Raw genomic sequence first — 24,918 nt, 5'->3', positions numbered from 1 at the left:
CCTCCACCGCCCCGGACGCCGGCGTTTCAACGGGGGGTTCGGGTGCCTTCATCAGGCGACCGACCTGTTGGTCCAAGACAAGGGGAGAGCGTACAAACTCCACACAGACAGCACCTGAACTCAGGTGAACGTGGAGCTGCGATCCCACATTCCACATCAGGACTGTGTGTAAGATTGGGAGCAGTGAGACAGAAGCTTATTTTGTTCCTGTGATTTAAGCCTTTCTTGGGGTGGGGGGGGGGGTCCTTCTTTGACCACTTGCCTAACAATTAACCTAATCAGATGTGGAGTTACCACAATACAACAGTTCTCAACCTTTTTCTTTCCACTCGCGTCCCTGTGCCATTGGTGCTCTGTGATTAGTAAGGGATTGCTTAAGGTGGTCTGTGGGTGGGAAGAAAAAGTTTGAAGACCACTGCTTTAATTATCCCTCATTGACTCGTCATGTGCACGGTTTCAGAACGCTAAAGGAAATGGGCCAATGACAATTTTTCTCAAGCAAAATATTTCAGTAACAATTGGGTCTAGAGCAGTGATTCTCACCCTTTCCTTCCCACTCACATCCCACCTTAAGCAATCCCTTACTAATTACAGAGTTCCGATGGCATAGGGCACACATGTCAAACTCTGGCCCGCAGGATATAATTATATTTGGCCCGCGAGATCATTTCAAAAATGTATTAGAGGTAGCCCGCTGGCCGCCGCACCAGTATAGCGCATGCACAGTAATACAACAAATCCCAGAATGCATTGGCGTCAGCCCGCTAATCGCCCCCACCTCCTCTGTTTACATTGCAGGGGCTCACCGTGGACTCTGGTTTTGGGGCCTGGCCGGTGTCAGGGGAAGCCAAGGCCGCTTCCCAGCGCCCGGAACCGGAGGCCTCGGGCCTGACCTCGCCAGGACCGTTGCCCACTCCCCCTCCCTGCTGCAGGCTGACCCGCGACTCACGGTGACGGAGCCGCTGATCCGCCGAGATGCCGCCCTGCAGCGAGAGCCAATGCCCCCGCACTGTCGTTGTCCAACCCGATCACCCGCAAACCCCGCCCTCCCGCACACAGGCCTGAGTAAGGATTATGAACTTTAATCTCAGGATAAAACGATCTTCCAATAGTTTCATGTCACAGTGATAAATATATTCCTGGTTAAAAATGGTCCTGCACCTGGATAAAAGCTCATTAGGCATAAAACTTGAAAAGTGTGTAAATCAAAGGATATCTGTACCAATGGAAAAAGGGCATGGCAAATAACCCTGCTAGAGTTCATGCCCACAATCAGTCACCCATTTGATTGTTTCAGGAATCATGTTATTCTCCCACATTCTCAATAGCCCTCAGATTTTACTATTCGACAGCACACTAGCAACATTTGACAAATCCTCTACAGAGAAATATTATTTATTGAATATTTTATTTCTCATTTGTTAATGCTTCTGGAAAGAGTTTATCCAAAACTATTATTAAACATTTATTTTAATAAGAAAAAGTTTAACATTACATATGTTGAAAGAAGAGAAAACATGCAGATGTTGTTGAAAATTTTCAATAAGTATTTAGTTTGGCCCACGACTTAGTCCAAGTTTTTAATTTTGGCCCTCCGTGAATTTGAGTTTGACACCCCTGATCTAAACCTTTATAAGGGATTGTGGGAAAGTGCGAGCAATAGATAACAATAGTAGACAATCTTTAAACAGGGCGGGAAAATTGGTAGCACTTTAGCGCTCAATTTATAAAGACAGTGGGAAAGTTGGTAGCGCTATTACGTACAAGTTATAAATAATATGGGGAAAAAATGATGGCAGACCGGCCCTCCCAGAATTCTGAACGGCAGAGAAAGGGCTGTATGCACGACTGCATGCATGAAATATTCACAAAGGGGTTAGTCACCACATGGCATTCTGGGAGGTCAGGTCCGCCATTGCTTTTTCCAATGGTCTTTATAAATGTATGCTATATTGCTACCATCTTTCCCAAGCTGTTTAAAAATTGTCTACTATTGCTATTTATTTCCTCTCTCTCTCTCTCTCTCTCCCATTGTGACTTTCTTACGGCAAAGCTTATACCTTCATTTTAATCTTTTCTTCCTTTTTTTAATATTTTATTTATATTTTCACACAAGCTGTATACATTGTTCGTGCCATCTTGGCAACTCGCATTCAAATTTACAAACACTCCTTTCTCATTACTGACTGCATACACCAGCTCGCGTCTTTTCCACATCTAGAAACATAGAAATATAGAAAATAGGTGCAGGAGTAGGCCATTTGACCCTTCAAGCCTTCAATACGATCATGGCTGATCAGTTCCTGTCTTCTCCCCATACCCCTTAATCCCCTTAGCCACAAGGGCTAAATCTAACCTACTCTTAAATATTGACAAGAAACCAGCCTCAACTACTCATTCACACTTTGACCAACAGAAAACTTTACACCAGGGTAATAAATAATTATTAGGGAACAGGGTTTGTCGCTGCTTGGTGGGTGATCGATGGGCCGATATACATCCTTGACTTTCCTTGATCAGGATTAGTGCGAGGGAGAGGACACCATGGCAGGGAATGGGGAACTCAATCACAGCCAGATGCCTATGTGGCACATGTACGGATGCCAAATCCTTTGAAAAGTGTCATATTTGTTTCTCAAATTTCTCAAATTATAAGTTACCTTCTCCAGGGAAACACAGCTCTGCATTTCCATATTCCATCGTTCAATACTAAGACAAGAGTCGGATTTCCAGGCAGCTGCAATGCACTTTCTGGCCAATGCCAATGCGATTAACACAAATTTGATTTGAAATTTGGACAGCTTCATTGTTAGCCTTACGTCCATAATGTTTCCTAACAGGAACAGTTCTGGATCCTGCGGGAATCATTAAACCTATGATTTTCTCTAGGACCTGGCCTAGTTCTTCCCAATAGGGCCTCACCTTGGCACATGACCAGGTTGTGTGCACAAATGTCCCAGTCGCCATGCCACATCATAAACATTGGTCCGAGACTTCTGGTTTTGTTCTGTTTATTTTCTGCAGCCATATATACAGCTGGTGCAAGAAATTATATTGCACCAACCTGGACCTTGTATTGATGCTGTCCCAGAATAAGTTGGAACAGCAACCCTCATCAATTACAATACCTATGTCCGACTCCCATCTTTCTCTTGAAGTATGGAGCCCAGTTTGGGTCCATCCAACTGGAGCAGGAAATACATTACAGAAATGGATTTCTTTCTACTCCTCCTTCAAATCATGGTCTCTATGGCTCTGCACCAAGGCAGGGCCATACTTGGACCCAATATGTCAGGTAAAAAAGATCTTATTTGGAGATAGCAGTGAAATCTCTGATTTGGCAAATCATATTTTTAAGTTGCTCAAACAACATTAAATGCCCCTGCTCATAACAGGCATTAAATGCCCCTGCTCTTCTATGTATCTGTTGCCACTATGGCGCCAAGTGTCCAGGATCTTGATACCTACCAATAATGGTATCAATTCGTTAGGAGTCAGGGGCGTTTTTGGAGACAGCCCCACTTTGATGTTCAAATATTAGTTAATTTTGTTTCAGATATTAAACTCTTGTTTTAATATAGGGCTGCCCTTCTTTCCTGACAGCAATTTAGTGTCCCATTTATAGTTAAAGTCCTCTGCTATCCTCTTGCCCACCAGGTGCATATCAATTTTCCCCCAGGTTGGTGCACTTCCTCCCTGGAAGAGAGAGGGGATGAATCTCGACTGGGCTGCCCAATAATATTTTTTTAAAGTCTGGCATCCTCAATCTGCCTAGACTGTAGTCCCATGTTAATTTTCCATAGAGACCCTTGCCACCTTACCATTCCAGTGAAACATTCTGACCTTGTGTAGCAGCTGTTTGAGGAAACCCCAGAGCAACAGCACAGGCAATGTCTGAAAAGGATACTGGAATCTTGGTAACATATTCATTTTGATCCTGTAATCCCTGCCCACCAATGTTATGGACAGGGATATCCACCCTTTCAAATCCTCCTCATCTCTCTCCAGCAAGAGGGCATAATTGAACTTGCCATCAATATTAACATCCATGTATTTGATCCCCTCCTGTGGCCACTTTAAATTGCTATTTTCTTTAATTCCCCTCAGTGATTGGCATCACCTCACATTTTCATAACATAACATAACAATTACAGCATGGAAACAGACCATTAGGCCCTTCTAGTCTGCACCAAACCAAACACCCCTCTCTAGTCCCACCTCCCTGCACAATGCCCATAACCCTCCATCTTCTTCTCATCCATATACCTGTCCAACCTTTCCCCAATTGATCTTATACCCAAAGAGTTTCCCATAGTCCTCCAATACCACTTGCAGTCAAGGCAAAGAAGTCGCAGGGTTTGTCAGATATATCAGCGTTTCATCAGCAAATAAGTTGATTTTGTGCTCCTCCTGGCCCACTCTATAACCTTTAATATCTGGATCCTGGCGAATGGCCTCAGACAGTAGTTCCATCGCTAGCACAAAGAGAGCTGGTGATAGCGGGCACCCTTGTCTACTAGATCTGGTAAGTGGGAAAGCTGAAGAGATTTGTCCATTGGTCTTAACCTTGCCTTGGGTGCATGGTATAGGGCCCTAATCCAATTTCAAAAAGTTGGCCCTAACCCCACCTTCTTCAGCACTTGAAATAAAAATTCCCACTCCAGTCTATCAAAAGCCTTCTCTGCATCCAAGGAAACAGCGAATGCCTTCTCATTTCTGATTTGTGCCACACGTATTACACTCAACAATCTGTCAATGTTATCCGCTGCTTGTCTCTCCTGCACAAAGCCATCCTGATCTTTATTTATTAATTTCAGTAAATGCAATGCCAATGTTTGCCAGGGCCTTGGCAAGGATCTTATAATCAGTATTCATCAGGGAGATTGGTCTATAAGAAGAAGGCAAAAGCAGATCTTTACCCTTCTTTAAGATTGCTATAACAATTGCCGTTGCAAACGATTTCGGGAGGGTCTGTGTCTCCCTTGTCTGGTTTATCACCTCCATTAGTAAATCCTTAAATTCTTGATAGAACTCCATCATCACCCGGAGACTTGCCAGCTTGTAGTGCACTCAATGCTTTCCCCAGCTCATCCTCTGTAAGAGGAAAGTCTAGACTCTCCTGCTCCTTTTGGCTTAAATTTGGGAGATCTAATCTGGCCAGAAACTCGTCCATTCGATTAGAGTCCCCAGTCAATTCAAATTTATACACTCCTTCATAGAATTCTCTGAAGGTCTCATTAATTTCCTTTGGTTTATCTGAGACCTGGCCATTCCATGTTTATATTGCATTGATTGTTCTAGAGGCTTGTTCTGCTCTTAACTGCCAAGCGAGGACCTTGTGAGCTCTTTCCCCAACTCATAATACTTTTGCCTCATCCTCTTGAAAAAAAAAGGGGCCTTCTCCATACTTTGCGTCTGCAGTGTATTATATTCCAATTTCTTGTTTATAAGAGCTCTATAGTGGTCTTCTGAGGCTGAAATCTGAAAGTCCTTCTCCAGTTTGGTAATGTCCTTTTCCAATTCCTCCACCTCCCTCATATAATTTTTCTTGACTGTCTTTGTTTACCCAATTATCTGGCCCCTCAAGTATGCCTTAAGGGTGTCCCACAGAAGGAATTTATCTGGAGTAGAGGGGCAGTTGGCCTCATAGAACAGGGCTATTTTGGCTCCTAAGAAACTACAAAACTCTGGCTTTTTCAACAACAGTGTTAAGACGCCATCTATGTCCTGCTTCTCTGGCATTTCTATAGTCAAAACCAGGGGGGAATGGTCCGAGAGATGCCTTGTGCCATACTCAGCTTCTATGATCCTACCTTCTCTATGGGCTGAAACCAAAAAAAAATTTTCTAGAGAAGGAGTCATGTTGCTTTGAGTAAAATGAGTAATCCCTCTCTCTTGGATGTTTTTTCCACTTCGCATCTATCAAATTCAGCTCCCTCATGCAGTCAATGGTGGCTTTCACCGCTCTAGTCCAAGTTATTCATTTTGTGGATTATCTAGCACTTGATCCAGACATAGATTAAAGTGCCCCTCCTCCCCATTAGAATATTTTCATCTGCCACTGCCAATCGTAGGGAAATGTCCTGTAAAAATTTTCATCATCATAATTGGGGGCATAGAAATTCACTATGGTCCAGGATTCTGAATATATCTGACAGTGCACCATAATGAATCTTCCTGTTTTGTCTGTAATCACCCTCTGCACCTGTACTGGAACACTCTTCCCCTCTAGCATTGCTTCCCCCCTTGCCTTTGAGCCAAACGAGGAAGGATATGACCATCCATCTGCTTTTTAGCTTCTGATGCTCCTGCTCTGTTAAATGGGTCTCTTGGAGGAAGGCCAGATCTATCCCCGTTTTTTTAAATGTGTGCCAACACCCTTTTTCATTTCATTGATCCATTTAAGCCGTTAACATTGAAAGTAGCATACTTTACACTTTTAGCCATTACACCAAGGCTCCCTCCCCAAATGTTTTTCCTCCATCTCCACACCACCCCCCCCATCCCGCGCAGACCCAATCTCTTGCCATCTGCCCATTGCTCTACTCCATCCAAGCCATGACAGGCCCTGGGGGAAAAAAAAGACACCACATATACATTCTCCCACAACACAGATACCCACTCATAACCATACCCTTCCAAATAATAAAAAGCAACACATACCCCACACACATCATACACAAGTCTCAGCTGCCCTCCGCTCACACCTCTGGCAGTCACTCTCCTCCTCTCGCTGCCATTACCCCTTACCATACGGTCACCATGACTCTCCATTCTCACACTCAGCCCCCTCCATCCTTCCAGTTCCAGAAACCTCCCCATACCCTAATATATAACATTTTTAATCTTTTTTTTTTAAATCAGAAAACAGCCAAGACTCCATTCTTTATATAACACAGAAATCCAAGTTCTCCCATCTATCAGTTTTAATCATTTATAAGTCTTATTTCCCCTTTTATTCTTTTCCACTTGGTCCACCATTTAGTGCCGGCAGTATATTTATAAACAGACACACTTTCTCTTTTTCTGTAAAAAAAAATCTCCCCCCACCCCAGCAACATAATTTTCAAGGTAGCGGGATGACATAGAACACAATCATAGCCCTTTTGCTTTGCCGATCGCTTAACCGGTTCAAAGTCTTTTTGATTCTTGAGCAGAGCTGCACTAATATCTGGATAAAAGAACACTTTTGATCCCCTGTACTCCAAGGAAGCTCCCCTCTGAATTTCCCCTTTTGCCAACACCCCTCATATTTTTTCATGATCTTGAAAATATTTTAACTTTATAAGGATCGACTGGGGTCTTTGTCCCATTCCTGGCTTAGGGATTGAGGCTCTAAAGCAGGGGTGTCGAACTCAAATTCACAGAGGGCCAAAATTAAAAACTTGGACTAAGTCGTGGGCCAAACTAAATATTTATTGAAAATTTTCAACAACATCTGCATGTTTTCTCTTCTTTCAACATATGTAATGTTAAACTTTTTCTTATTAAAATAAATGTTTAATAATAGTTTTGGTTAAACTCTTTCCAGAAGAAGCATTAACAAATGAGAAATAAAATATTCAATAAATAATATTTCTTTATAGCCTTTAAGCTCCTTTTAAATGTATTTTTTTTCCCACAAGTCAACAAGTAAAAAAAAATAACAACTTGCTTCAATGACAAACAGGTTGTCTTTTAAAATGATGAACATATATAGTCTGCTTCCCACCTGTCTTGAAAGGTCCTGTTTTCTGTCTTTCGTTTGGCCATTTTTCGTAGGGGGTTTATTACATGTGAGTTGGGCGGCAGGTCGCAGATGCTAATGAAAGTAAAGAGAGGAGGTGGGGGCGATTAGCGGGCTGATGGGCCAGTGCCAATGCATTTGCAAAGCATTCTGGGATTTGTAGTATTAGCTGTGCATGTGCTATACTGGCGCGGTGGCCAGCGGGCCAGCTCTAATACATATTTGATATGATCTTGCGGGCCAAATATAATTATATCACGGGCCAAATTTGGCCTGTGGGCCTGAGTTTGACATGTGTGCTCTAAAAGTTCTTTCTATTTTTATGGGGGTCCCCAGCGCTTCCTTTCCTAGTACTTCGGTGATCCATTTAGTTAGGAACTCTGTAAGATACCCTTCCCCCCCCCCCCCCCCCCAATCACACTATTTTAACATTGCAGCATTTTGTGAAGTTCTCCAAAAGTCCAACTTTCCCCATACCTCATCTCTTTCTTTGAGGAGACCTTTTAATTTCTTGCTCCATTGTGGCAATTCTATCCTCCCCTGCCCCCAGTCTCTCCTCTACCTCTGAAACCCTGCCTGTTATATTCACCAGGGACCCCTCAATCCTGTCTAATTTTTCTGACATGTCTCTGGCCCTTCTGACAACTACCTTCTCCAACCTATTTTCCATTTGGGTCAGAGTCTGTAAAATGTCTCTAAAGGAAAGCTCTGAGCCCTCCTCCTCCCTTTTCTGTAGCAGCCCGGCCTTCCAGCTTCTCCTAGCCTCGTGGCTCGGACCCTCACACATTCAACCGCTGCAATTAGTGCCACCTATGTCATCCCGCCGACCCTAGTCTCTGACTCGATGACCCTCACGATTGCCGCGATCACTGTCTCGGTTGACCTGCTCCACATCCTCATCAGAGCTTATTAGTCCCGAGCTCACGCTGGCTCCACTTGAGCCCGCTGTTCCCCAGCTCAATGCACCGCTAGCGGACCCTGGCATCAGGGTGACCGTTGCTTGGCTCATGAACTCATGATCTGCAAGGGAGAGGCAGCTGTCCTCCCTCACTCTTGTTCACTTGCTCCAAGTGCCTTCTCTGCCACTCGGGACTGTTCCACCGCTCGGGGCACAGCCTGCTTGTGGAATTCCCAAAGGTGCTGATGTCAGGGGGTTGCATCCTCCTCAATGGCTCTCGGATCAGCACCACCATTACTCCCGACATGAGGCCCCTCCACTTGCCACAGATCCTTGTTGGGCCACCCATTTCCTCGTTGCATTTTTCTTTTCTTTGTTGATTGAAGTTTCCTCATCTTTTTCTTGTATTCAGACAGAATTTTTTCTCTTTTTTTTCCTGGATTTTGGATTTTTAATGCTGCTTCTGGTCTAGGTCTGGGAGCTCTTAGGATCTGCAACCTCCTAGACTGTCACCATCATGTGACCCTAATCTTTTATTCCTTCACGTTCGTGCACTCATGTAAAAACATGGGTCATTTCAATCCCACAATGCAATTTCCCATTTCACATTTGCATGATTGCAACGGCGGCGTCTACAGACGTCAGGGATTGCACTGGGGTCGAAGCCATCAATCCCCAGCGTGAGATGACGTCACCTAACGCCAGCATTAAGCTGATTTTGCTTTCACACTCGACACTTTAAAGATCGATTGGCCATTAATTCCTGGGATCACTTGCAAGTGTGAAAGGAGCTATATTTCCTCACAACCAAAGAAATGCATTCAATGTTTCAATTTGAAAGAAAGCAAATAGCAATGACCAGACACCTATACCTGATATTGATTGAGATACCAGTATGTGCTAGGAAATCTGGAGAACTCTCCTACAGTCAAATGAAATAGGACCAGGAGTCAGCCATTCAGCTGCTTTCTAGCATTCAACAAAATCACCATTTTGCTCCCCCTGCCCCTCAATTCTACTAATATACAGAAATCTATTGATTTCCATTTTGAATGTAATCAATTACCAATTCTCCACAGCCCTCTGACCTAGAACATTTCTTACCTTTGCTGTTTGTAGAAACTACTCTTCTATTAAGCTCTAAATGACATTTCCCTTATATTTTGAGACCTCTTAGTTGTAGACTAGAGGGGCAAAAGTTTTGACCAACCTTTAAAACTGTCTTTTAGAAAACTTTAACAACTTTATGTCAAAGGTTTGTTTAAACAAATCAATCAGTAAAATTCTCATACACATTGTAATTCCGAGGTTTTGCAATAATTAATCTATTGAGACGAAAGGTTTAGTATTTACTCCAATTATAGCTTTAATTACCCAAACACAGTGGTAACTCAACCTTTTTCCCCCAACTTTTTTTTTCTTATGCCATAGGTGCTCTGTGGTTATTAAGTGATTACTTAAGGTTGTATGTGAGTAGAAAAATAGGTTGAGAACAACTGCCCTATTTAGAAGAAGCAACCAAAGCATACAAGATGTGGGACCATAAGATAACGGAAGCAGAAGTAGGCCATTTGGCCAGTGATAAGTGTATGCTAGAAGGAAATTGAACAATAGCAAACTTTATCCTGCTATTGACCAGAACCAACTTGGCAAGCATCAAGTTCAAAGGTGAATGGAGTCTTAAATGCATAACCGAAATTGTTCCAGAAAACTATTTATCCACTGGCCTAAGTTTTTCTTACAGCCGAAACACAAATAAAAATCAATGCAACCTCAAGGCTGCTGTGTGAACAAAAGCAGGGCAATGTTTCAAGCAATATATAAACAAAATAGAGAGAGTGCAGAGAAGGTTCACGAGAATGTTGACAGGATTTCAGGGTCTGAGTTACGGGGAAAGGTTGTGCAGACTGGGGCTTTTTTCTCTGGAGCGTAGAAGATTGAGGGGGGACTTGATAGAGGTGTTTAAGATTTTAAAAGGGACAGACAGAGTAAATGTGGATAGGCTTTTTCAATTAAGTGTGGGGGAGATTCAAACTAGAGGGCATGGTTTAAGATTGAAGGGGGAAAATTATAAGGGGAACATGAGGGGAAATTTCTTTACGCAGAGGGTAGTGGGGATGTGGAATGAGCTTCCGGCAGACGTGGTCGAGGCGGGATCATTGGTTACATTTAAGGAAAGACTGGATCGTTACATGGATAGGAGGGGACTAGAGGGGTATGGACCGGGTGCTGGTCAGTGGGACTAGGAGGGTGGGGATTTGCAACGGCATAGACTAGTAGGGCCGAACTGGCCTGTTCTGTGCTGTAAGTGGTTATATGGTTATATTTATGCAGAATCCCTTACAAGCCAGATGTATGGCAAAGAAATTTAAGTGTAAATAATTGCTGTTTCATTATCTTTGGAATAAAAATCCAGGGAAATGTCTGCAAGCTCCCGTTTTGTTGAATGTGGAAATAATCAGAAATGCAAACATATCCAAATTTAACTTGAACCTATATTTCTGGAATATTAACATGAAATAAAATTAAATTTTATATTAAACTCATGACATATGAAGTAACACACTGGCATGTACAGAAGATTGGCTGGTTAGCAGGAAAGAAGAAGTGTGCATAAATGGGTCTTGTTCTGCTTACAAGATGTAACTAGCGACATGCCAGTGACATCGTTTCTGTGGCTTTAACTTTTAACAGTTTATGTAAATGACTAGGATAAAGCCACCACTAGAATGAGAACTTTCCAAAGGACAAGTTTGAAAACAAGCTGTGAAGAGAAAATAAGGAGTCTACGAAGAGATAAATGTAGGTTCATTGTGTAGGCTAAAATCTGGAAACTGGAATACAGTAGCAAGAAAATCTAAAATTATTGCTTTTGAGAGGATGAGTAAAAATAGCGTATCTAAATGGTGCAAATACTGATGAAAATTAACAAATTGTTAATATTTATTGGCAGGGGAACTAAATATAAAATAAGTGAAGGTATTCTGCATTGTTCAGGACATTCACAAGACAATATCAGGACTACTGTGCACAATATTGGTCTCATCATTTAATGATGGACACTAATTCATCAGAAGCAGTTTGGAGAAGATTTACTAGACAGGATGGCTTATAGGGAATGGCTGAGATAGGCCTGGTTGTATCATGAGAGTTTAGGAGAGTGAGGGGGATTGTAATGTACAAGATCCTGACATGGTGAATGTTGAGAGGATGTTTCCTCCTGGGAGAAACACTGGAACTGGAGGTCACTGTTTAAAAGAATAAGGTCACCTATTTGAGACAGATATAAAGCACTTTTCTACCATCACAGCACAAACGGGCCGCTTGCGTGCTTAACACGCAGGGCCTTGGTGATCGCAACCCTTCAGAAATGATGCAGGAGCTGATGGCCCTTGCAGACAGACACACAAAGTGCTTCCTGTTTGAGGCCCTGCTCCTTTCCAAGTTGCCGGTCCACGATGCCGCTGCCATCTCCAACATAGACTTTGCTGAACCACATCTCATGGCGAAAGAAGCGCTCTTCCGCACTCCGCGACCCAACTCCGTCCACTTGCAGCCCATTTGCGCAGTGGGAGCAATAGCACAAACCTCGGCCACCTCACGCCCACCCCCATGGCGGCCATCGCAGCAGCCCAGCCACAACGTGGTCACCGCAGCGACAAAACAGCAGGGTGGGGCCACAATGCCTAGTGGCGCGTACCGCCCTACATCTTTTCAGGCAGCAAAACCAGTCCGATGCAGGGAAATGAGCAAGCCGGCTGCCGTTAGTGGCCTCGGCAGTTGACACCATTAAAGGCCTACTTTACCTTTGCGACCAGAAGGCCCAGCGGGAATTCCTGATAGACACTGGTGCAGAAATCAGCCTAGTTCCACCCACATTCTTTGAGTGGAAATAACAATGCCAGAGGCCTACCACTGCAGGCTACTAACGGTTCAACCATCCCCACCTATGGGACACGTTGTGTGACCATTCACATTGGAAACGTCGTTTTCAGGTGGGACTGTACCGTTGCCTCAGTAGGCCAGGCTCTCCGAGGAGCAGATTTCCTCTGGGCGAACGAACTCCTGGTCGACCTCAACCATTGTCCGCTGGTTAATGCCACCACCTTCTAAGTTCTCCCCCTCACACTGTGCCAATGCACTTTCCAGTCTTTGGGAGTCCACGCTCTCAAACAAACAGAGTGCACTGCACTGCTCACCGACTTCCCCACTCTATTGGCCACCAACTTCCACGATGCGGAACCAGCACATGGATGCAACACCACACCATCTGAGTATGCGCGGGTGTGGTGACTGCCCCAAGATGAGCTCCTCCAAGCCAAGGCAGAGTTTGCCACGATGGAAGAATTGGGGATTGTCCATCGTTCCAACAGCCTATGGGCTTCACCACTACACATGGTCCCAAAGATCTCCAGCGGCGGTGCCCCTGCGGAGACTACCGCAGGCTCAATGACACAACGGTACCAGACAGAAACCCCATACCGCACATACAGGACTTTGCCACACAACTCCAAGGTGCCCAGATTTTTTCCAAAGTCGATCTGGTGAAGGGTTACCATCAGATCCCAGTGCATCATGACGAGGTCCAGAAGACAGCCATAATCACCCCGTTTGGCCTCTTCAAATTCCTGAGAATGACATCCAAGCATTCCAGCGCCTCATGGACATAGTGGCAAGAGACCTGGACGGGATTTTCATGTGCCTGGATGACATCCTCATTGCCAGCTCAGATGCCAGGACCCACAAAGAAGATTTAAAACACCTGTTTCCCTGGCTGCATCAACCTGTCCAAGTGCCAGTTCAGTTTGTCCACCATCAACTTCCAGCGAAGGAGCAACACCTTTGCCTGACAAGGTCGAGACCATTTGGAACTTTCCCAGGCTCAAAACCCTCAAAAGCCTGAAGTAATTCCTTGGGATGGAGAATTTCTATCATCGCTTCCTTCCAAGAGCAGTAACCACCATGCAGCTTCTCTTCGACCTCATTGAGGCAGGTAACAAGGAGCCCAGCTGGTCTGCAGCAGCACTCCAGGCATTCAAGGAGACCAAAACAGCACTTTCCAAAGCCACATTCCTGGCACACCCGGATCCAGACTTGGCCCTGTCGTTATCGATAGACACCTGGGTGGATCACCAGTGGCAGCCATTCGCTTTCTTCAGCAAACACCTCTGACCACCCGAGCTGAAGTACAACGCTTTTGATCATGAACTGCTGGCAATTTTCCTGGTCATACACCATTTCTGGTACATCCTCGAAGGACGAGTGTTCACAGCCTACATGGACCACAAGCTGCTGGTGCAGGCACTAGGCAAATTCTCAGACTCCTGGTCAGCAAGGCACAACGGCACCTTTCAAACATCTCCAAATATACAACAGTCATCCACCATGTAGCAGGAAAGCCCAATGTGGTAGTTGGTGCACTGTCCAGGCCAACAATCTCCGAGATGATGGGTGGCATCGACACAGCTCAGCTCGCAAGGGACCAGGCTGAAGATGCCGACACACAGGCATGTCACACCGCCATTACCAGCCTACAAATTGAGGAGTTCGCGTCAGACCCAGGAGGCCCTACGCTCCTGTGTTATATGTCTATAGGCCACCCCAGGCCAATCCTGCCCGTGACCTGGAGACAGCAGATATTCAATCAAGTGCATGGACTCACTCATCCTTCCATCTGGTCAACAATCCACCTCATTTTGGACAGGTTCGTATGGCACGGACTTCGGCATAAAGTTTCACTTTGGGCAAAAACCTGCGTACAATCCAGCGAGCCAAAGTCCATCGGCACACTAAAGGCCCAGTGCAATGTTCACCACCTGCAGCGGACAGGTTCAACCAGATGCATGTGGACATTGTAGCGCCCTTTCCCATCAGCCGGGGGGGGGGGGGAGGGGGGTGAGGTACTTTTTCACCATGGTCGACCATTTTACACACTGGCCAGAAGCAGTCCCCATGCCAGCCTATGACATGGAGACCTATGCGGGGGCTTTTACCTCACAGTGGGTCACCCATTTTGGTGTCCCTTCCCACATAACTTCAGACTGGGGAGTCCAGTTCACCTCTTCCCTCTAGGCAACATGACTAAATTCTACGGCAGCCAGCTACACCACTCAACCTAATTCAATGGGCTGGTAGAGTGCTTTCACTGCCTCTAAAAGCAGCCCTCAAATCAAGGCTGTATGGGCCCAACTGAATGGATGAACTCCCATGGGTTCTGCTGGGCATCTGCACAACACCTAAAGTGAGCCTCCCCACCTCATCAGTAGAAATGGTCTACAGTGCAACACTCTCCATCCCAGGCGACATCCATTTCGGCTCCACAGAACCACCACCAAATTCCCTGAACATCCTACTGCAGCTGAGGAACCAGACTGCCTAACCACGTCCAAATCCTACCACCACCCAAGGGATGCCAACCAGCCACGTCCCCCAAGAACTCAAAGCTGCGAACTTTGACTTTGTAAGATGGGGCAAACCAGGGAGGGGGGGTTGCATATACTCTAGACATTGGAGGCAGGCATGACATGTTTACAGTCGACCGCCTCAAGAAAGCCCACTTGGCCTTTCCCTGCCCCTATACTACGGCACCATGGGCGCCCGCCTCGAGACAATCTCCCAAACCTCACCAAAGAGACTGCGATTCTGGGGTAGATGTAGTAGGCCGGGTCAACCCCGCACACGACGGGCCGAATTGCCATAGCAAACAGCCAGTGTGGCAGGGCACAGGGGCTTCCCGCACCCCCCCCCCCCCCACCCAGACATTCCAGGCTGCAGGAACGCATTGCCAGGGGAACAGCCAGGCCTCACAACAGCATTACGACATCACTCCCAAGAGCCTGTCACCTCCCCTAAAAAGGTGAATAAACAATAGTTACTGGTTTACTTGCTTGGTGTGGACAGCATTTATTTCATCAGCTCTGCCTTTAGCAATGCTACAGCACAATAATAAACAATAAATCATTACTAAAAAGATTCTGAGACAAAACTTTTCTCAAACTATCTACAGGGGGCGCTTTTGCGTAAGTGCAAGAATCTGCATTTAGTTTAAAAATAAATTACAGCTGGCTTTAACTTGCACTAATTCATTTTGGTGCATAATTTTTTTTAAAAAGCTAAAAATTAAAATTGAAGTTACTTATGTTAAAGAATTGATTAAATTACAAATATAATTAATCTAATGCTATTCTTTAAAAACAATTTTCCTCACTAATTTTAAATGAGCACCTTTTCCCTTTCTCATTCACATAATTAACATTGCCAAAGTCTGGTGAATAACACTGTGGTGCATGCGACCAAGATGGTATGTGTAAACCACCCATGGCTACACTCTGCTGAAGTGAAGATCTAATTTACAACTTCTCTCAGGCACTTCACTGCTTTCAACTTTTAAGAAAATAACAGAATTATGATGACACGGAACAGAATTATGATTCAGATCACCTGCGGTAAATTACAAAACCAGCTTAACAGGCAAATAAAAACAGTTTCCTCATTTTTATTTGCAAAGGGGGGAGCTTTAGACAAGGTTTTAAAGGCACTGAATACAACTCTACTTCTTTGTTATTTTCCAGAACAATTTTATGGCATCTTTATCTTGTAAACTTTGTAATGATAACAGTACCTGTCCACATAGAAAGGGAAACAAAACTTGGACAATGTCTGCAGAACTTCCTGTGGAGAAAAAACAGAGAATTTATGCATCTTGTGAAGCCAATAAATCTAATACTGCATTAAATACACCCTACAATTACACCTTCCACTCTTCCACCCACCTACTCCCATCCCCACAACCATCTTTAATTGCTCCATGACAAAATGTCAGACAGATAAAATAGTGGGACACTTATCAATTAAAAAAAGACAGTGAGCAATCATTTATATAACAAATAATATCAAAAGTCATTAAATATGGAGAAAATCATCAAGATTCGCACTTGAACAGGCTGTAGGGGCTACCTCATGCAAACTCCTGGGGGATTGGAGGTTGGGCTGCTGAGTGTTAACATCCCTCCTGGGATTCCCCTCAGCCTGACCATATGGATCATACTAAATAACACCAACCACATGGGCTTATCTCGGCCCAGACTGCCACTCCTGCCAGAGTTTTGGCTGTTACCTAGAAACAGAAACTGATGGGATTAGAAAACCAATGGTACTGTATGACAAAAGAGGAGACCAGAAAGAGCAGCAACCTTTCTCCATTTACTTCTTTTTAAATAAAAGGAGGGAGTTCAAAATGTAAAATTCTTAATTTATCAAAAAATATTGTTTAAAAAACATTTCTTCTGACAGATATGTGCAACCACAGATTATTAAAAGTTTAGTGCATGTATTGTTTTCTACATGCCTAGCATTGGGACAATATAATCAATAGCAATGTTGAGAAGCAGAGTACCTGTGAGGGAGCAGAAAAGACAGGGCAACTTAGAGAAAATAAATATCTGAAAAGGGATTCTATCAATTAAAACAGAATTTAGTTAAAAAAAATTCAAAATTATCCACAAATAAAATGATTGCTTAACTATTCCCATAAAAAATAGTCCATAATATATTATGTGCAATTTTTCTGCCAATAGTTAAATCAACATTAAAGCTCTTTCAAATTCTGAGTTAGGATCATTTGAAAAAAAATTTATTGTTGTAATTCTTGACCCTCTTGTTTTTGTTTAAAGGAAACTATTTACCTCTCAGACAAGGAAAGATTTTTTTTCAGAAATCCTCATTATACTAAGATGACATTTGTATGTTTGCATCGTACAGACTATATAGTTTACGCTACGCAAACAATTTTCATAAAATGGTTTGTAATGTTAATTACACCTTCACTTTATATTCATACATTTTACATGTGGATGAAAACTAGCTAATTAAATTTTCCCATGGTTGCAGCAAACCAGTTCAAGCTGTGGCTGGATTGCCTAAAGCCAATTTGGACCTTCCTGATAAATTAAACATTACTTTGCACATAGAACGATTCTCTATCGAGTGTTCTTGAATGCTGAACATTATAAATTCTGGCAGTGACTTCAGTTTAAATAGTCATTCCACTTGATTGCACAGTCAGAACAAACAAGCGAATATTTTACTCCTTCAACAGGTTTTCTGATAGTAATATTAGCTCAAAACAACTATAATTATAAAATTGCATTGTATCATCAAGTGATTATAAAGATTTTGTTTTGGAATTCATAGCTCGCTTATTCTCGTCTTGTAAATGAACTCCAGTTTATTAATTACCATAGGTCTCTTGATGCAACCTCCAAGTTCTGTATGGTACTATAATTTATTTTTATGTCAATGCAACTCCAACCCCAAAAATGACTTTAGAGGTAATGCAAAATAACTAATGTGGCTAGCAAGATGTATCCTACTTATCACCTTTTCACTCCTTTCTCATCACCAGAGGTTTTTTTATATATCTCTACAATACCTTATTGAAACCTATTATACAGATGCTAATAATTTTCAATATTCTAAGAAAAATTAAGGTGATGTATTCAACATACTCAAAATGATTGTTCAGCAAACTTAAATTCTTATATCTATATCAGTCCATTAGTTATTCATACCATCCATGACCATAAATAAGCTTTAAGATGTCTTGCTACTTTACATAATTTTTTCTCAATTGTATTCCAAAAACAATTTCTCAAATAATTCAAAATATAATTGGAAAGTACGCGTCTTGCTCATATGATTGTTTTCCCAACAAAGGTCATGATGACATCAAATGTTCAAGCAGCATTGGAAAGGATTTCACAATTAACAGAATGCTTCTGACAGAAATTAGATCATTAAAAAGTGTCTTTCCAAGCAATTTTAGAGATTTAAAGTGCTAAATATTATATTGTTTAAATATGAGAGAACCAATCACATAGAATGTTTTAAACAACAAAGTACTGAGGTAGACTGTGTCTACTTCTTATAGAATGGGCTGAATTGATTAAATTTCCTTTAATAAATGCATTCAAATAATTTTAAAGCTAATATCAGCACATTAAATATGAAAAGCAGAAAGCCTGTGTTTGTTAGCTAGCATGAGCCTCAGGCAGGGAAAAAGAATCCCAGAATTAATGTATGTTAGATGTAAACATATGCAACTTACTTATTAAAAAAATCATGAGTCTTGATGTTTGAATGTAAATAAATGAATTGAGCAGTTGTCAAAGTATTTGCTCTATGTGTAATGAAGTAGCATTATTTTGACATGGTAAATGGTTGCACAAATTTTCTGCCATAAATCAGTAGGGCAATAAACCTTGTTACACATCGTAACTTAATGATGTTTTAAGATTCCACGCTCAGAGTTCACAAATTTCAATTGTTTATACTTCCAACAATCATTTATTTGTGATTTGATTTCTAGCTTGTTATTTTGAACAGAAAAATGTTATGTACCAATCAGTCACATTTGCAAAGAGTAGGGCATGATCCATGTCTCTTGTGGGATTCATAGCAGCCATGTCACTGCTGGCTTTAGGACATGCACCACCTGTCTCCATTTCCCCCAGGTTCCACTCTTTTCATTATCAAACTACTGCTGACATTATAAGCTTCACATGAACTGTCTAAAATCCTCACCAATCAATATTTCCAACTGTACACATATTGATGAATACAGCTCATCGATTAAGTTAGCTTCAATTGGAAAATTTTAAGGAAAAATACTTAAAGATACTGACTTCAAACAAAATGGTGCTGTGCAAAATTTTTGAGTGGTCATGAATTTATTCTTCTCTTCCATATTAATAAAGGTTTTCATTCATTTTCAACAATCTAAAATCAATGTACATCACTGCAATGGTATTCACAACATTATGCTTTGAAACAGATATTTGTCAACTCATGGTTAAAAAAAATTCTTTTATTGGGCCCTAACTGTAAACCAAAATAAAAGAGTTGCCAATGCATATACTCGCCTCTGTCTAGGCACAGATTTGTCTAATAAGAATGCACCTCCATTGTCCAATGATCAAATGAAGAATTTTTACAGAAGCAACAAAGTAATTTTCAATCACAATCATCTTAAGTCTTAAAAATAATTTCTTCCATGCTTTTACATCAAGTACTTTAGAGTGACAGTTTGCAAGTTAATGACTACATTTTGATTAGTGTTAATTGACCATCTGAACACTTTGCTCTTTTGACTAGGTCATCAACATTCACATTTTAAAACAAAGGCTTTATAGAAGGACATTCTGCTGATCAGAATTTACGTACACATTTTATTCCAAATAATTACTGGTCCTGGCAATCATTCCTCCTATCCTACCTCATTTATGAAAATATCCTTGTCAAAATTAACTATCCACCATTTTGAAATATGAACAATTTCAAAATCCACTTATTTCTTTCCACTTACTATGTTTCTTTACAAATATTTTATTTAAAGAAATGAGAATCAATGAGAACTTGACTCCAAGCCATACCAAGCTCAAAAACAAGATAAATGGAGGACCCCCCCCTCACCAAGTTTTTTAATATTTTCGATGTTCCGCTAAATGCTTTTACAAACACTGGGTATTTTATTTAAATGCAATTAAATGCAAATACACCAATGTTTTACCATAACAAGCTTAATTTTGTGAAATATTTTCTTGCACAGGGGCTCCCTGGGTTACAAATGCCCAACCTATGGACATCCCTTACCTACAAATGAACATTTGGGAAACCAGTGAATGAATGGGAATGCTGTAAGGTTGCAGCATCTTTTGCTGGGTGGGAATGAGGCACTTCCATGTGCCACGTCACCTTAATCCCATCTCCTTGCTGTAACAATCGGGGGCTGGGTGGAGCTGAGCAGAATTGGAAATATTGAGCAGACTGACTTGCTCGTTCACGGAGTCAGTGAGATTGGCTGGTAGCAACTCGATCTGCTGCTCCCGTGATTCTCTCCCACACACTATGGGCAATTTGGGTTACAAACAGTTGTCAGGAAATGAACCCTGTCATAACCTGGGTTTTCTTGTAGAGTGTAAAGACATGACAGACAAAAAGCTCATAATTACCAGGTGCAAGTCCATAATTCTATTCAAATAGTGTTCTTTATTAACGAGGACAGATTCACAAAACCCTACAAGAAAGGGGACAACTATTCAGCCCACCACGTTGTACTGGTGCTTTAAAAGAGCTACCTAATTAGTACCAATAAAATCTACAAAAACATACTTGGATACGTGCACAAAGCCTATTTTATAGAATTTTTCTTCCTCATTGTAACAATTTTTAAGCCTCAATTTCTGTGCTGCACAACCTCTTCAGGCTCACTGCTGCTCTAACTGTCTCCACCAAAGAACTTCACTTCCACATTGCCAAATATGTTTCACATTTCAAGCCTCCTTCAGTTCCCTCATATAATGTAATCATCCTATAAAACATATCAAAAATAGTGGAGACGTAAAAGCAATTGTGCTCCAAAATTTAAATGCAAGTCAATCTTTTTCCATTGCTTGTCTTTTGAAGATCTGCTTTGTAAATGCATGAGATCTCACATTAACAGCTGAGCTTTATTCAACATTTATCCCTCAATCCATTCAATTAATTTGAATGCTGCTTGAAAGACTTAACCACATGCACACTGGCTGCTGTATCCACCAACAAAATAGGGATTCTGCTTTGTAATACACAAAGTGTTGGAGAAACTCAGCAGGTCCCATAGCTTCAATAGGAAGCAAATATATATAACCAATGTTTCAGGCTTCAGTCCTTCATTTTTCTTTGGCTTGGCTTCGCAGACGAAGATTTATGGAGAGGTAAATGTCCACGTAAGCTGCAGGCTCGTTTGTGGCTGACAAGTCTGATGCAGGACAGGCAGACACGGTTGCAGCGGTTGCAAGGGAAAATTGGTTGGTTGGGGTTGGGTGTTGGGTTTTTCCTCCTTTGTCTTTTGTCAGTGAGGTGGGCTCTGCGGTCTTCTTCAAAGGAGGTTGCTGCCCGCCGAACTGTGAGGCGCCAAGATGCACGGTTTGAGGCGAGATCAGCCCACTGGCGGTGGTCAATGTGCCAGGCAACAAGAGATTTCTTTAGGCAGTCCTTGTACCTCTTCTTTGGTGCACCTCCGTCAAGGTGGCCAGTGGAGAGCTCGCCATATAACATGATCTTGGGAAGGCAATGGTCCTCCATTCTGGAGATGTGACCTACCCAGCGCAGTTGAATCTTCAGCAGCGTGGATTCGATGCTGTCGGCCTCTGCCATCTCGAATACTTCGATGTTGGAGATGAAATCGCTCCAATGAATGTTGAGGATGGAGCAGAGACAACGCTGGTGGAAGCGTTCTAGGAGCCATAGGTGATGCCGGTAGAGGACCCATGATTCGGAGCCGAACAGGAGTGTGGGTATGACAACAGCTCTGTATACGCTAATCTTTGTGAGGTTTTTCAGTTGGTTGTTTTTCCAGACTCTTTTGTGTAGTCTTCCAAAGGCGCTATTTGCCTTGGCGAGTCTGTTGTCTATCTCGTTGTCAATCCTTGCATCCAATGAAATGGTGCAGCTGAGATAGGTAAACTGGTTGACCGTTTTGAGTTTTGTGTGCCCGATGGAGTTGTAGGGGGGCTGGTAGTCATGGTGGGGAGCTGGCTGATGGAGGACCTCAGTTTTCTTCAGGCTGACTTCTAGGCCAAACATTTTGGCAATTTCCGCAAAACAGGACGTCAAGCGCTGAAGAGCTGGCTCTGAATGGGCAACTAAAGGGGCATCGTCTGCAAAGAGTAGTTCACGGACGAGTTGCTCTTGTGTCTTGGTGTGAGCTTGCAGGCGCCTCAGATTGAAGAGACTGCCATCCGTGCGGTACCGGATGTAAACAGCATCTTCATTGTTGAGGTCTTTCATGGCTTGGTTCAGCAACATGCTGAAGAAGATTGAAAAGAGGGTTGGTGCGAGAACGCAGCCTTGCTTCACGCCATTGTTAAAGGAGAAGGGTTCAGAGAGCTCATTGCTGTATCTGACCCGACCTTGTTGGTTTTCGTGCAGTTGGATAACCACGTTGAGGAACTTTGAGGGGCATCCGAGGCGCTCTAGTATTTGCCAAAGCCCTTTCCTACTCACGGTGTCGAAGACTTTGGTGAGGTCAACAAAGGTGATGTAGAGTCCTTTGTTTTGTTCTCTGCACTTTTCTTGGAGCTGTCTGAGGGCAAAGACCATGTCAGTAGTTCCTCTGTTTGCGCGAAAGCCACACTGTGATTCTGGGAGAACATTTTCGGCGACTCTAGGTATTATTCTATTTAGGAGAATCCTAGTGAAGATTTTGCCTGCAATGGAGAGCAGCGTGATTCCCCTGTAGTTTGAGCAGTCTGATTTCTCGCCTTTGTTTTTGTACAGGGTGATGATGATGGCATCACGAAGGTCCTGAGGCAGCTTTCCTTGGTCCCAGCAGAGCTTGAAAAACTCATGCTGTTTGGCATGCAGAGTTTTGCCACCAGCCTTCCAGACCTCTGGGGGGATTCCATCCATACCTGCTGCTTTGCCACTTTTCAGTTGTTCAATTGCCTTATATGTCTCTTCCCGGGTGAGGACCTCATCCAGCTCTAGCCTTAAGGGCTGTTGAGGGAGCTGGAGCAGGGCGGATTCTTGGACTGAGGGGTTGGCACTGAAAAGAGATTGGAAGTGTTCTGACCATCGGTTGAGGATGGAGATCTTGTCGCTGAGGAGGACTTTGCCGTCTGAGCTGCGCAGCGAGTTTGGACTTGGGGTGAGGGGCCATACACAGCCTTTAGAGCCTCACAAAAACCCCTGAAGTCACCAATGTCCGCGCTGAGCTGGGTTCGTTTGGCGAGGCTAGTCCACCACTCATTTTGGAACTCCCGGAGTTTGCGCTGAAGATGGCTGCATGCGCGACGGAAGGCTTGTTTCTTCTCTGGACAGGACGGCTTTTCAAGGTGAGCCTGGTGGGCAGCTCGCTTCTTTGCCAGCAGCTCATGGATTTCCTGGTTGTTTTCGTCGAACCAGTCCTTGTTTTTCCTGGAGGAGAAGCCCTCAGTGGATTGCAGTATGGCAGTCTTCAGCTGATCCCAGAGGGTTTCAGGGGACGAGTCCGTGAGGCGGATTGCATCCTCGAGCTTTGCTTGGAGGTTTGCCTGGAAGTTTCCTCTCACTTCGTCTGACTGCAAGTTTCCAACATTGAACCTCTTTCTGGGGGCTTTACTGTTTCTGGACTTTGGCTTGAAGTGAAGGTTGAGCTTGCAGCGAACCAGCCGGTGGTCAGTGTGGCATTCCGCGCTGGGCACGACCCTGGTGTGGAGCACATCTCGTTTGTCTCTTTCTCGCACCAGGTCGTAGTCCAGGAGGTGCCAGTGTTTGGATCGGGGATGCATCCAGGTAGTCTTCAGGCTGTCCCTCTGCTGAAAAAGGGTGTTTGTAATGACAAGCCGCTGTTCTGCGCAGAGCTCCAACAGGAGGCGCCCGTTGTCGTTGCACTTGCCGACACCATGCTTGCCCAGGATTCCTGGCCAGGTTTCTGAGTCTTTGCCGACGCGAGCGTTGAAGTCACCAAGGATGACAACCTTGTCGGCTGTAGGGGTGCATTGAATGAGGTTGCGCAGATCAGTGTAGAACTTGTCCTTTTCTGCTGGTTCCGCCTGGAGGGTTGGAGCATAGACACTGATGAGGGTGATGCGACGCTTGTTTTGAAGGAGGAGTCGCATGGACATGATCCGGTCCGAGTGGCCTGTCGTGAGGTTTTCGAGTTTGGAGGCAATGGAGTTCTTGACCATGAACCCTACACCAGAAGCCTACACCAGTCCTTCATTAAGGTATGAGCAAACAACAAACAGGGATCTCCCTTTTTCACTCCTCCCTTCCCACTAATCACACCCTTGGTGCCTACCCGAGACTGGAGGAAACGCATACACTTGCGCCAACACCTCCTCCCTCACCACCATTCAGGGCTCCAAACAGTCCAAGTGACTTCACTTCTAAATCTGCAGGGGTTATCTACTGCATCCGGTGCTCTCGTCACAGCCTCCTCTACATCAGAGAGAGACTGGGTGCAGACTAGAAGATAGTTTTGTTGAGCGCCTTCCATCTGTCCACTGCAATAGTGGGCAACTCCCAGTGACCAACTGTTTCAATTCTGCATCCCATTCCCATGCCAACATGTAGGTCCATGGCCTCATGCACTTCCAAATCAAGTCCACCTGCAAAATGGAAGAACAACACCTAATATTCCGTCTGGGCACTCTCCAACCGGATGGCATCAACATAGTCTTCTCTGGTTTCTATTGGCGCCTCCCATAGGTTCCCTGTCACTTTCCATGATCCTCCAGTTCTCCACTCCACATTTGGAATATGCAGTAGCTGC

General features: G+C 43.5%; 1 protein-coding gene across 10 annotated transcripts in view; it reads right to left on the bottom strand.

Annotated features, from left to right (window-relative positions):
• dennd1a (DENN/MADD domain containing 1A) overlaps positions 1-24,918 on the bottom strand; it is a 536,086-nt gene that overhangs the window by 302,027 nt on the left and 209,141 nt on the right. For 2 of the 10 annotated variants that reach the window (XM_069888531.1, XM_069888549.1), the window contains one exon: positions 16,246-16,295. The exons of the other annotated variants lie outside the window; for them this stretch is intronic. In XM_069888531.1, coding sequence (XP_069744632.1) covers positions 16,246-16,295 — 50 coding nt within the window. The remainder of the gene's footprint in view (positions 1-16,245; positions 16,296-24,918) is intronic. 10 annotated transcript variants of the gene reach the window in all.

This window comes from Narcine bancroftii, chromosome 1 (genome assembly GCF_036971445.1).
Source record: "Narcine bancroftii isolate sNarBan1 chromosome 1, sNarBan1.hap1, whole genome shotgun sequence".
In the NCBI taxonomy this organism is placed as follows: Eukaryota; Metazoa; Chordata; class Chondrichthyes; order Torpediniformes; family Narcinidae; genus Narcine; species Narcine bancroftii.
The sequence above is the reverse complement of the archived record's forward strand: the minus strand, read 5'-3'. Positions and strand labels throughout refer to the sequence as shown.